The sequence below is a fragment of the Sprattus sprattus genome (genome assembly GCF_963457725.1).
Source record: "Sprattus sprattus genome assembly, chromosome: 19".
NCBI lineage: Eukaryota > Metazoa > Chordata > Actinopteri > Clupeiformes > Clupeidae > Sprattus > Sprattus sprattus.
Window position 1 is genome coordinate 19,624,408 of NC_137917.1, and position 13,999 is coordinate 19,638,406.

The 13,999-nt window shown below is 42.5% G+C and overlaps 2 protein-coding genes across 2 annotated transcripts; one reads left to right on the forward strand and one right to left on the reverse strand.

Annotated features, from left to right (window-relative positions):
- Positions 1-2,439: 2,439 nt before the first annotated feature.
- Positions 2,440-6,141, reverse strand: rps27.2 (ribosomal protein S27 isoform 2). The gene is made up of 4 exons (XM_080857414.1): positions 6,101-6,141; positions 5,228-5,336; positions 3,449-3,559; positions 2,440-2,750 (listed from the first exon to the last, which is right to left on the reverse strand). Exons 1-4 carry the CDS (start codon positions 6,104-6,106, stop codon positions 2,722-2,724), a joined length of 255 nt encoding a protein of 84 aa, XP_080713540.1. The 5' UTR covers positions 6,107-6,141; the 3' UTR covers positions 2,440-2,721.
- Positions 6,142-6,758: 617 nt separating this feature from the next.
- On the forward strand, positions 6,759-11,373 carry rab13 (RAB13, member RAS oncogene family). The gene is made up of 8 exons (XM_080857455.1): positions 6,759-7,256; positions 8,123-8,183; positions 9,177-9,237; positions 9,478-9,555; positions 10,087-10,176; positions 10,415-10,480; positions 10,753-10,803; positions 11,288-11,373. The coding sequence occupies exons 1-8, from the start codon at positions 7,133-7,135 to the stop codon at positions 11,363-11,365; spliced, it is 609 nt and encodes a 202-aa protein (XP_080713581.1). The 5' UTR covers positions 6,759-7,132; the 3' UTR covers positions 11,366-11,373.
- Positions 11,374-13,999: the final 2,626 nt, after the last annotated feature.

The window sequence follows — 13,999 nt, forward strand, 5'->3', positions numbered from 1 at the left end:
TACATGATCTTAAAGCCCAGTATGCCTGATCTACCATCATCCTGACTAATTAATTCACTGCCCAACAACGAGCAAACGAGTGCATGAGTGCTGTAGCTGAAACTTTGCGAGGGAATATGCTTGACACTATGTTTAATGTTAATATGGAAAAGCACAATAAACACTGTTGAAATATTATGTAGACCTTCATTTGATCTGATAGTCAGTTGTTGACCAAACAGACACTGATACTAGCGCCTAAAGTACTTATATTGGCTAAATATGCCCCTGAATCATAATGCACACCTTGACTGTTGGTACATAAAACACATGCAGTCCTATATCAGTGAAATCAACGTTCATAAAAAATGTGTGATAGACCTCCGGACCCAAGCTGGAGGACATTTTTTGAAACTGAAACCTTAGAATTTTAATTGGATACCCCTGCCATAGGTGCATGAAGATATATGTAGGGTTTCTAACAGCCAGGCTTGCTACTAAACACAGTGGATTCGGTGTTGTGTAAAAGAATCATTCAAGAGTGCATGAGTACATTGCATGATGTCATTCAAAAATGTTCGGTTGAATCTGGTTAAGTGTATGCTCTGACATCACTGTAGTCCACACAGAGCTGTGCACATTATTTCATGTGGTTCTGATACTTAAGTCAGTCTGTCTATGTCTGTGTGTGTCTGTGTGTGTGTGTGTGTGTGGGTGCAGCGGAGGAATCCCAGACAGATGCTGGTGCTTTCTCTCGGCTGTTGGATTTCCAGCTTCTCCTGGCATTCGCTCTGTTCGCCATTCTGGCCGTAACTGCTACTCTGTTCATAGGTACGGTTAGCATTTCCTGTGGTCTGCCCTGTAGACCTTACACTCTTCTTATAACACTGTGCACACTTTATTTAGCTGAACCAATGCAACCATTCCCCCTCCACACCTCACACTAGAGCTGGACAGCCCAGAGTGTAGCCGTCTCTGGTGAAGCATTTGGTGAATAGTGAAGCATTTGCATCCACCTTTGATACTATAATCTGCAGGCAAAGTACCTCTTGTTATGAATCAGTGGCACTGGAGAGCTATAGTATAATACATGGAATACATAACAATATCATACAGTTAAGGTGCCATTGCCGACTAATAATAGGCTTTTTTCCCACAAATGAATTCCCTTCTTGTGTAGTTTACAACACCTTGCTGGCTTCACCTTTGGTCAACCCATCAGCCCCATTCAGAGGTGAGGATCTAGGCCTACAGGGCCCTAACTGGATCTTTCTGTAGCTATTCTCTGCCATCTATCATGTAATCAGCCTGGCCACAAGGAGCCCTTAAGACTGCAGGGTGTAGTCTGCAAACCCTTGGCATGCCATCATAGCATAAGAACTGGACATGAAAGGTTTGAATGCATTAAATTAACTATTCTAAGTATTCATGGAACTTCGGTATAAGATTCAACCCCTTTCACTAGTAGTGTCAGATATGTTCCTGCTGGGTGAAGAGCTGCTGCCACTGGTATCTGGTGGAGGTTTCTTCCCTGATGTGGTCTTGGCATGAAACCACTCTGATCCAATCTGAATGTTTTGGACGCTGAGTTTAGACAATGTTTATGAAGTCACTGCTCTGTGTTTTCCCCCAGTTGATGGTAGACAGCTGACCCTCTCGCCGTGGTTACGACCCTCCCCTCGGACGGCCACGCAAGCGCGACGCAGGCAGTGGCTCTGGAGTGCCCGCACATGAAATGCCATCACACACACAACCTACTTTCTGAGGACATAATAAAGCACATCACTTCAAAAAGATTCTCCATGTCTAATGAGTCACTCAATTTGTATTGTATGCGTCATTACTGACTGCATAGTATCCCTTGAGGATTTGATGCAATGTGTCACACTTGTCAAATCCACCACCTACATACCTAGCTACGTAATATACGTAATAATCTTTTAACATATAGTCTCCAAGCCAAGTCATCTGCAAATTTGTTAGAGGGTGAGTGACACTATAAAATTATATTTATATGACTATATGACTGCAGTGTTTCCCCTACAATGATATTAGGGTGGCGCCCCGCCCCCCCTGGAAGCTCAATAAATATTTTATAAATATAGCACCAGATCACAAAATAAGTCATTTAAGGTTACCTTTACCATAAAACATGTAAAATTATACTTATTTTTTAAGTAAAACTGCTTATCCTAACCCCTAATCCTGAAGTATAATTGTTGCATACTGTTACTGTAAGATGTTATATTGACTGCTGTCATTAAAAGAAACACATGAACATCATAATTCATTTAAGTGTTTGTGTCCGTGCGCCGCGCCCCTGCCGCCGCCACCCTCCCCCCCCCCTAAGCTGTAAACCTAGGGGAAACACTGGACTGAGTAGAGTAATGGAAAATAGTCTTTCAAATCACAGGTCATGTAACAGGACGGTTTGAACAAATAACCACTCCTGCCATAATGTAACGAAAGACATAACTTTATTTTTAAAGAGGCAGGGTTGGAGATGCGATGTTCCAGTGAATCTTCTTCAGTCTCTTCTACCCTGAACAGCCTGGTACACAGGGAGCCGTAGATATCGTTTCATTTCATGTTTCGTCTTTTCCTTGCACTTGGCCTCACCACCATGCCTCGCCTTCGCTAAGAGTTCTGGTCTCATCCAGGGCGAAGACACTGAACCTCTCATCGTCCAATCCGGTCTCTTCACCCTCGATCTCTCCTCCTATCAGAATTGTTGGTGAGAGACTAGTGCTGCTTTCTCCTGAATGAGCATCCTGTAGGAAGGAAACGAGAGTTAACAACGTGTGGCGTTATAATACATGAAAGGGGGGGGGGGGGGGGGAAACACAAAGAATCCCATACACTAGACTTTACCTAAACCTTAAGCGTAACTGCATTTGAAATCTGATGGAGTAATGCAATCATTTTCACCTTGTTTTCTAGTAGAATTGGTGTCATGTTGCCTCTCCAAAACAGACTTGAATCATAACAGCCTCAAGCTTCCCTTTCTGTACCAATTACATGCTTTCAGCAATTTTGTCCAATAATGCATAAATCAAGATATGACCCATCAGGAATACAAGTCATGTGAATCCATTTGACATTTGGCATGACACGCCTTAAAGGAATATCGTATCCTTAAGCCAAATGGTTTTATGGTACAGGAGTTATAAAGGAGAATTCTGTGTACTGTATAACTTAAAGCAACGGTGATGGCTTTCTAAATTTGAATCTAGTAGAATGCTCCCAGTCATAAACAAATGGTTCTCAAAACGGTCGAGGGTGAGCAATGTGGTTCCCCAAATACATTTTTAAGAAAATTTGATTTCACCCGCGGAGGCAGTTGGCACAAACAACAAGAGCGAACGAGGCCACTAGGGAGATGGGTCGGGAAACCCAGGCATAACATAATGCATAACAACTCCTGCTCGTTGCCTGTGTGTGTGTGTGTGTGTGTGTGTGTGTCTCTTACCCTCTGTAAGACGTGCTTTTCCTCCAGTGGGCTGGCAGAGCACCGTGGAGCACCCCACACACAGCACTACTGTCTGAGCATGGCTAAACACCGTAGTGATTTTATAGCAACCTGCAGGGAGGAGAAGGAGAGGGACAGTTAGAGGGAGAGGAGAGGCGTACTGTAAACAAAGTCATTTTAGAGGGAAACCTAAGTTTTAGTTATTGCTTGCTCTTAGCGCACTGGAGATACTGGGCTTTGAAATGTGGCACCGAATTTTATCCAGACAGAAGAGACCTCTTTCGAGTCCTTTTGAGATTTTCCAGTAAGTCACTTACGAAAAGCAAAACCACAAGATAAGGAGCGCTCTTTACAAAGGCATGTGCACATCCTCTTAAATCTGAACATAAGGCGTTCTTACGAGTTACACGTTGGACAAATACAAAAAAAAACTGTTCTCTACTCCTTCCCACACAGTGCCTGTTAATGAATCAGAAATCCATAACCGAAAAAGCTCTTTAATTCCACACAGCCTCAAGAATTCTTAAGACAGAGGGAGTAATTCTAACTAGTAATTGTAGTCTTATTATTCCTGGAAATCCGGCCCCCAGAGGCTGTGCTGACGAGAAGTGCAGCCACGCCTCTTGCCAGCTCGAGTATTGTTTTTGTGTGCATTTCTGCTTAAGTGACACACTTCAGCACATAATGGATTAGTAATTAGTATTAGACTAGCAAAGGGAATGTTGGGATCTCGATACCACAAGACACAAAGAGAGATACTTTGAATGCTCCATGATAATTCTATCCATTAAAAAGGCCAAACTTGCGAGTTGACAATCCACAGACTGATTTGTTATGGATAAAATACAGATGGAAAAATCAGCAAGTTACACCAGGTCAACTAGCACTTTTGAGCGTTACTGGCAGTCACACGCAGAAATGACTGTTCCACACATAGCTGGCAGCGCCATATGAACCCAAACCTGTCTAATAAAGCAGTGATGACATCATATCCTATGACAACACTCAACAAAATCATTAGCCACATCTTCCAGCTAATAGCCCATCAAGTACCGACTGCAACAACTGAGCAGACACTAACAAATATCAGCCAAGTGGGAGGTTGATATGCCACACCATCAAACATGCCACCCAATGCGTACTGCAAGCACTTCATAGGCTTACGAAGAAGCAGGGAAAGACAGTGGCAAGTAGATCAGCAGACCCAAAACAATGCTGCATGGTGTGATGTCTGACAGCAACAGCCACACCGCTTGTCATGACATTCATGACAAGTACAGTAGCAGGCACTTTGGCCAGCACTACGCTACGCTAAGCCCTTAATGCAGCCCACCCTGTCCGCTCTGAAAGTAATCCTGACCAGTGTCGGGTGCCAGACCAACCGTCATACTATTTGCAAAATCAATCAGGTGCTACCACTACAACAAGCACCACATCAAAGCCATCAGAGGAGCTGTGTGGCTATTTGCATATTCCAATAAACATCACAACCAGGGCAGGTAGTAACTTTCACCCAAAAATCCTGGAGACCAATGAGGGCCTTAAAGCCAAGGCCTAAATTTATGAAGCTAAAATTGAAATACTGAATTTGCTCATGCCGTTCATTCTCCAAATGCACACAAGTAGAAAATAGCAAAGCACACATAAATGTCAGTCAAAAATGTGGCCCTATTCGCTTTCAAGAGACAAACCTGGCAACACTGGCCAACCAACAATATGCCAATCCAGCCAACATTGAAATATTGCACACACAAGAGAGTAGAAAGGCTTAAGACTCACCTGGGCATTTGACGTCCATAAAGTAGGAGTTAGGGCTCTGGACGAGACGTTTTTTCTTGTGTCTCCTCTTCTCCTCCTCGGGCGTTGGATGCAAAAGGTCTTTAGCAAGCTGTAAATGACAAAAGTGACAGAAGGTAAGTATAAAACGTATTGATAATGTAACGCAACACAGCCAGTAGTACAGTATCTAACAATGGCTAGAAAAGAGTATTTTAATGGACTGTCGAGAATCGCTAACGTTATGTGACGATAGCATCGCCTGGCCATGTCAATGCCCCACACACCAATAACAAGTTTCTAGAAGACACCATTAATGACAGACCACGTTGAGTTATGTACTCAAAACGAAAACGATAGATTATCCACTACATGAATCGATATTTAGTTACCTAGTTAATCCGTAGGAATTATACACCACAGCCAATATTACTCAAATCTGTCTAGCGTTAGTAAGACAAGTAGCGTCCGAGCCAGTTTAGCATTAGCTTGCTAGCATGTCTAGCTGGGATTGAAATATCTATTTAATCCACTCAGAACACTCGTTGTCCTCGATCGTTAGCTGGCAACTACATGTTGAGACCAAGGAACATTCACAGGAAAGCAGCCAACTAAAACTTTGCTATCGCACTAAATGTCCATCCTCATGCTTTCTGTTTGCCTGTGCGCCGCCATCTTGTCAGAACAGTCAGCACTCATAACACCACGCGCTCAGTGAAATTATTTCAATTTAGAACAGTCTCACCGCGAATGTACCGGTTGCAAATACACCGACTTGTCCGCTAAATTCTGACACACCCTTCTATGTATGCGATCGATGGGTTTGTAACTTCGCTGGTAGTTAAATTCATTTGATAGTGTCTGGGCCGTACTTACAGGCATGTTGGCGAGTTTGGAGCCGTAGCCGAAAAGGAAGGCAAACCGGAAACAGATAGCTAATATGAACGGGGTCCATACGCAGGGGCAGGAAGTGATTCAGAAGCCATGTTTACGCGTCGTGGCTGAAAGCAGGCGGAGCCGGTTTCCATGTGTGTGAGGTCCACAGTATGAGAATTTTGTTTGTGTAAGTAGGCCTAATTAAAGGTCTAACCTCCCACAGATTGTTGCATAAGCAGACAAAAAAAACATGTAGTGTGCACCTATTCAGTTTTATTCTGAATAACACATCGGCTACAGCGTTTAATTATCTCACATAGCCTAACTTCATTACATAAAGATAATCATGAGACATTGTAAAACAAGCTTCCAGAAAATCTTCCAGATCACTCAAAACCACCTCGTGCAGCCTGTTACATCTTTCATTCTTCAATTCATTAATTGTAGGCTATATTGCTTTCGGAACTCAGATCATCAAAACTGCAACATTGTAGAACAGCTACACACTTACTTTTCCAAGGATCGTTAGTGTAAATGCACGCCCTCTAGTGACACATATTTTGGTAGCTTTCTCTCTCCCACTCCCACTAGTATGCAGGCAGAGCCAGAGCGTATACAAAACTCCAACGTCGCCCGTTCTACGTAGCCCTCAGAAACTTGGGACAAGAAAAGTTTTTGGCAAGCAGGTCGTGCATGGATAGGCGTTTAAAGGCCGACCAAAGAGAACATCTCTTATTTTGTGTAGGATACTTGTCATCACCATTCATCTTAACTCTGAAATGCGGACTTGACAGAGAGCCTGGATTGCGTTCAGTATTGGAGTACTACTTTTCTTTCTTGGACAAGTTTGTAAGAGGAACGGCTTTAGCGGTATAAGAAAGGATCTCCAAGAGGACAACACTTCTAAAGAGACGTAATCAGAGATAAGCTTTATTCACGATCAGGCCACTGGTCAATTTCAGGGAAGAGCATTTTAATCTGAATTTAGTTTCATCTTACATTTCGTTGCTACGGACATCTGACGTTGAAGTTATGGCGAAGAAATACGACTTCCTCTTTAAATTATTACTCATAGGAGATAGTGGAGTTGGGAAAACCTGCCTCATCATCCGATTTGCTGAAGATAACTTCAATTCAACATACATATCGACAATCGGTAGGCTCATTACATAATTGGAATTTGTGTTTTAAAGAGTGAAGGCTTTTTGATTGTACAGTTGTATTTGTGCCAGGTAAACATCAGGTTAAACCAGAAGCTTAACGGATTCTTTGATTGTTTTCTATCTTGTTCATGTCAGCACTAGCTGGTTGTCACGTCACTTAATTCCAACCCTGGCCCTATTTATGCGCAGATCTCTGTCTGACCTACAATTCATCCTCTCTTTTTTTGTTTTGTTATGGTTCTGTTTGTCTCTTCCCTCCTCCATCCCTCATTCCCCCTTTCCTCTCACATACTGCGTTCCAGCTCATTCACCCCTACCCTCATATATCACTACTAAGATCTCTCTTCTCTCTCTATGCCCCGCGTCCTCCCTGCTTCAAATCATGTCAGAACACACTGGCATTCAGTGCATTCACCCAGATCTTCAAAAAGACCCCACACCCCTTCCCTCTGCTGTCTTCCTCCCCCTCTCTTTCCCCCTCTCCCCTTTTCCTCCCTGTCCGCTGTCTCTCTCCTGCTGGAAAGTCACAGAAACTATGCAGGACGTCAACTTTGTCGCAGCTAAACTGCTGAGAGCTTTGCTACAATATTTTGCCATGTGTTTCCTTGGTCTGTAGAGCAGACCAGGACATTTTAATTGGCATGACCTAAATCTGAGCCATCGAGGAGTTAACCCTCTGTCCTTCCTTCCTGTTCTCCCTCCCTCTCTCTCTCTCTCACTCTCTCTCTCTCTCTCACAGACTTTCCTCTGTTCTTCCTGTGTGCATTCCATTTGTTTTGTTTTCTCAAATGTTTCTTGTGCATTACACTTGCCGTTTCTTGTGTCCCTCAATCTTCTCTTTTCCCCTGTACCCACCCAGGCATTGACTTCAAAGTAAAGACCATAGATGTGGATGGGAAAAAAGTCAAACTGCAAGTGTGGTAAGATGATAATTCTCTGTCAACCTGGTTTCAGTGGCTAGCCATTGCAGTGCTCACACAGGGATATATACTCACTGGTAACACTTTTATGCCTGTGATTACGGGAATTAAGTCATTTGGGGATTTTTCCATTTTTACCTTTTATATTTTTTAATATACATGTACTCACAGAATACTGTTCTTTTGCATCTATTATTTTCTTCGTAATGCTAACTGCCTGTTTCCACAGGCCCCAACTTGTGAGTTCTAGATTTGATGTCCTTTAAAAAATGCTCATGATGGCATACGTTTATAAATTATGATGTATGCTGTCTAGGTTGCGCAAGCATATGTTTTATGTGTATGTGGGGAGAAAAATGCTTCAGGATAGTCATGAAACAGGAATCCTAGCATTGTTGTTTAGAGGACGATGATATACAAAATCTAAACAGCTTGATTTTAGGTAACACAGGATTCCAAATGACACATACATATACGTTGCGTATTGGTCAACGTGTGTCAGCATTACAGTGTTATTTAGGTCCAGTGCTCCTAAACACTCTATATAAACTCTATTTACAGTTATTGTTCTGAACATGTTCACACACAGACATAAACACACTTATCTAACTTTTATTTGACAAGAACAGCAGTACAGTTGGACATTGGACTGACAGGAATGAGCAGTGTCTTGCCAATAGGCTTAGTCATGGTTGTGTGAGTGTGTGTGGTGTCAAGGAATGTCAGAGTGCACATGTCTGTGAGATTTAAAATGTCAGCACACGCACATACCACACCACATCACATCACGTCATCTGAGCCTTCAACTGAAGCATTCTACAACTACAAGTCCAGCAGAAAATGACTAACTGAATGACAAAAATGCTGTTCAAAGATGTCTAAAAGTGAAGGACCTGCTCTTTGGAACTTTGAATATTGTTGAAATGTGTCCATATACTCCATATGTCGCCTTGAGGGGGACATTCTGACTGTGTTACGTCACATTGCTTTCAGGGACACAGCGGGACAAGAGAGGTTTAAGACCATAACCACAGCCTACTACAGAGGAGCGATGGTGAGTGACTGACACACACACACACAAATACACACACACACAGACACACACATACACACACAAAGGGGATCCAGAACCCTCTCTGTTCACTGTGGTCACAAAACCATGACTCAGTGGCCCAATAAACACAAGCAGATACATCCTCTTTTTGTCTACACACACACACACACACACACACACACACACACACACACACACACACACACACACAGGATCTAATGCCTAATCTTTCCTTTCCAGGGCATCATCCTGGTCTATGACATCACTGACGAGAAATCCTACGAGAACATTCAGAACTGGATGAAGAGCATCAAAGAGGTGGGAGAGAGGGAGACACCCTCATTTCTATTTGGTGAACATCTTCAGTTAGTGTTTGTTTTGGGGAGGTTTATGAACCTTAAATGAGTTAAACTGATAACCATGTCTAACTCAAACAGCATGTGTGTATGGTCCCTTTCCCTCTCATAGTCTCTCTCATCGTTATGCATGTCTGTCATGTTCCCTTCCGTTACTTTGCCTGACAAAGATGTTGCTCCTGAATCAAACATTCCCTTGTTTACACTTAACTCAACCCATCAGTGTTTAAAAGGCCTGACTGATCCGAAATCAGCATTTCTGCGATGCTCAGTTTCTCAGTGCCCCTGACTGTGCTCTCTCACCGACCCTCGGTCAGACCCAGCAGCGTGGACAAGGTTTAGTGTCCGCCTGATGTGCAAAAGAGGTGTTCACTCAGGACAGCGGTAGGGCAGGTCACCAGGGCTGGCTCCCACACAGAGGGGCTCTCTGTGTGCAGTGGATGAGGAGGAGGAACTGAAGCTTGATCTCCATTTTTGTTTTTTTATTACCCAGAATGCTTCAGCAGGGGTGAGCCGCATGCTGCTGGGCAACAAGTGTGATATTGAGGCCAAGCGGAAGGTGTCCAAGGAAGTGGGCGAAAAAGTCAGTATGCACAATTGCATGTACTGTTCTGTTGTTTGTGTGTGGTTTATCTCCTGACACGGTCAAAGGTTTGTGTAAATGTCAGTGTAACTAGTTGACAAGTTTTGAGTGTGTCTGTCATTGATCAGATAAGCTAGGATGATGTAGTACACCAATCACACGTGTGTTACAAACGTACCTTCACAGATGTGAACAGTGGAAGAAAACAGGTCTCATGTCACATGGTCTTTCTATGCAGCTGGCGAAGGATCATGGGATTCGGTTCTTTGAGACCAGCGCCAAGGCCAGCATTAATACAGAGGAGGTGAGAACGACTCTCTCTCTTTTTCTACCTCACCTTTTCTTTCTCTCACTCCCTAAGACCTTTTCTTCCTCAAATGTCCATAACCGACTGCTGGGGAACTGGGTCATACACAAATGGTTAATAGAATGTGGACAGAAATTTTACCAACAGCAGTAGTAGTTTTCTGATTATGTAAAAATGAAATGTATGACACCATGTAATTAATCCATTTATCTTTCTCTCTCTCGCTCTCTCTCTCTCTCTCTTTTCATCTTCTCCATCCCCCTCTCCAGTCCTTTCTTTCACTGGCTCGTGACATTTTGCTGAAGTCAACTAAGAAACCGGTCAGTAAGCACAACAGGGACTCACCAAATTCAGCAATTTACTTTGTTTTCATCGGGTTTCTCTGTGTTTTGCACTCTGTTTATGATTTATATAAATAATTATATTTATTTATGCCAAATGGAGAGGTGATAGGTTTTTTATGTTTAGCAGAAAAATGACTTTGTTGTCCTTGCAATCTCACATGCGAAGCACCTCATGTGCCTACCTTATAATTCAGTGTCGTATGCTGGTTAGGTCATCAGTGAAGTGAATGGAGTATAGATTACATCACTATTTGCCTCCAATAGTTTACCTGTTTACCTATTTTTAAATGTCTACATCATTCATATCTGTTTATTTTCAGTGGTACATTATGCACGAACAGTACTGACCATGAAATGTCTAATTTATTTTAAAATGTATGTACAGGGACGGTTGAAAGGTCCTCACATGAATGTAAAATCATACCACTGACACAGTGTTTTCTAATTCTGTTCTTTCCAGGGACCAACAGGAAGGGAGGTGAAGTTGACAACGGCAGAAGCCAAAACCAAGTCCTCCTCCAAGTGCCTACTCATTTAAAAGACCGCGAGATGGCCAGAGAGAGGGAGAGAGGGAGGGAGGGGGTGGAAGATGATGATAAGTTGAAGAATGAAAGGAGATGGAAGGAGATGGGGAAAGAGAAAGTCCTGAGAAAGTAGGAGTGAGTGTTTGTCTGGCCTGGTGCAGGCTCTGGTTGCAGGGCCTGTTCTGCAGTGGATGACATTGTCTGGATTACTGCCAATTTTTTTTTTTTTTATGAATGCTGTGTAACATTCCAAGTCACATCCCTTGAAAAACAAACACTTGCAGTAGGAATCATGGGGAATGCTGGTTAACATGTGAAAGGTATGCTGTGGAAAACACTGCACATACATACAGACTGCAGTGTAGATCAGATAAGCCATGCCAGGTGTTCTTGTCAGTGCCATCAACATCTTCTCTATGTCGCCTTTTCCCTTGTGAGCACAGATCTACACCATACCTTAACATTCCTAGACGGAGAAAAGGAAGACAACATTGGGTTTTCTTAAACTGTTATGTGGTCAGTTTGGAGCTCTTTGGGGGAATGGAGAAATACGAGAGGGTGGCATAAAAGAGTAGAAAGTGGGAGAAATGGAGAGATGACAGAAAGAAGGTATCATACTTTCAGCAGTATTGTAGAAATGTACTAGCCAAGTGTTTTCACTGCCTTCATTGTGGTCTGGAAGCTGTCCATGGGGATTTGTCTTGGGTCAGGTCAATGCTAATGGCTGTCGCCCAAAATTGCATTTGAAGCAAGTAGATCAGCTCCAAGGGTAATATATCTTAGTGACAACAGATTGTGTAATATTTTTGACTGTCTGTGCTAAGCTAAGCGATGCTAGCAGATCAGGGTATGCTAAGCAGTGTTAGCGGGGAAATCACATTCCTGGAATAAGACAACAGGAAGGGGGAGGCATGATGCCTGTTCTGTGAAGAATAGCACTCAGTTCAACTTTTCTGCTCCACAAATGTGTCCATGCAATTTTTTGATAATGCAATAATGCACAACCAATACTCCATGAAGCTCACTTATTGGTGTGGCAGACAGTCTGCTGGGCTTAGCCAGAGGGAGGTTCCAGACTACGTTTTGCAGTGAAAACAGAACTTTCAGGATATAGACTGGCGGTGCCAGGCTAGGATTTAAAGTATTAGTAGGTGAAAGTGTAAAGTTAGGTAGGGGATGGAAGATAAATTGCCTTTATGATGCAGTATGTGTAGAGAGGTTAAGAGAAACATTTTATATTGTAAAAAGTTTTGGTCCAATATTGACAATAGGGATGGTCACAGTAGGTTCACACTACAGTGTAGTGGATTATGTCTCTGAGTGAAGAGTTTCTGTTGGCATTGAGAATAACTACAACAGTGGGCACCTGTGAAAGACACATACAGACACAAACACACACACATTTACATTTAGTCATTTAGCAGACGTACAAGGGAGAAAACTGTCAAGCTTAGAGCAATATCCTGGTGTAACAATACATTATACTTTACATATGAAATGAGAAAAACGACATAGAAAGAAAAAGAAGTGCAGGAATGTAACTGCTGAAGTGCAAGTTAAGCACTAGTCAAGGTGCCAGTTAGGAAGGGAGGTGCTCTCGGAAGATCTATACAAATACTTTTACCTGTCAGCATGACTGATGCCCGTAGGCGGCCATGTTTATGAGTCTTGAGTGGGGTGGGTGGTTGTTGAGGATTATTTTACTGCTGGCTGTGCAACAAATTGCTCCTTGAGGATAATAAAGATGGCCTTACCCTTATCTCATCACCTGCCACTCAATCATTTCACCTGCTGTGACTGCATCCCAGTTTTGGTATTGCTGATGGGACCTTTGAGGTGGATCAAAGTTTTTTTATGTGAACCAATGTCACATTTGCACACATAGCACAGAGATCAGAGAACTTTTTGATTTATAACCATTTTTTTTTTTACTTTCTGTTTACAAGCTTGTCTGGAAAAAATAGGTTAGGTCAATGAACGAGCGAAGGTGGATATGAATGAAAAAAGACAGGGAGGATGTAAGAAGGGAAAAGTGTAAAAGAAGAAAAAAGTATGTCAGAGATTTGAAATGGACGATGTTGAGGAAGAAAATAATTGGTCTTCAATGACTTGGGTTTCAGCTGTACAACATTCTTTAATGACACCAGCACTGCTATTTTCTGCTTGATTTTTGACACACTGTACCGTCTTTCGTGTGTATGTGTGTTTGTGTATGTGAGCAGTATGTTTGTTTGTGTGTGTGTGTGTGTGTGTGTGTGTGTGTGTGTATGTGTGTGTGTGTGTGTGTGTGTGTGTGTGTGTGTGTGTGTGTGTGTGTGTGTGTGTGTGTGTGTGTGTATGTGTGTGTGTGTGTGTGTGTGTGTGTGTGTGTGTGTGTGTGTGTGTGTGTGTGTGTGTGTGTGTGTGTGTGTGTGTGTGTGTGTGTGTGTGTGTGTGTGTGTGTGTGTGTGTGTGTCTGTGAAACCATTTTTCCTTGACTCTTATTGAACTTATGAATCTTTCTCAGGCGGTCAATGAAACACCCTGTCTCTGAATCTTTTATGGCGCTTTGAATAAAAAAATATGTTATAATATGTAGTGATTGTATTAGTTATTTATTTATTATATGCTGAAAACTTCTTAGACAATTCTGGTCCTTGATTCGTGTT

Coding starts and splice junctions, on each gene's coding strand:
- rps27.2 (XM_080857414.1), bottom strand. Junction 3,560..5,227: donor TATGGACGTCAAATGCCCAG/GTGAGTCTTAAG, acceptor TCCTCCCTGCAG/GTTGCTATAAAATCACTACG. Junction 2,751..3,448: donor AAAAGCACGTCTTACAGAGG/GTAAGAGACACA, acceptor TCCTTCCTACAG/GATGCTCATTCAGGAGAAAG.
- rab13 (XM_080857455.1), top strand. CDS start 7,133: ATGGCGAAGAAATACGACTTCCTCTTTAAATTATTACTCATAGGAGAT. Junction 7,257..8,122: donor AACATACATATCGACAATCG/GTAGGCTCATTA, acceptor GTACCCACCCAG/GCATTGACTTCAAAGTAAAG. Junction 8,184..9,176: donor AAAGTCAAACTGCAAGTGTG/GTAAGATGATAA, acceptor CATTGCTTTCAG/GGACACAGCGGGACAAGAGA.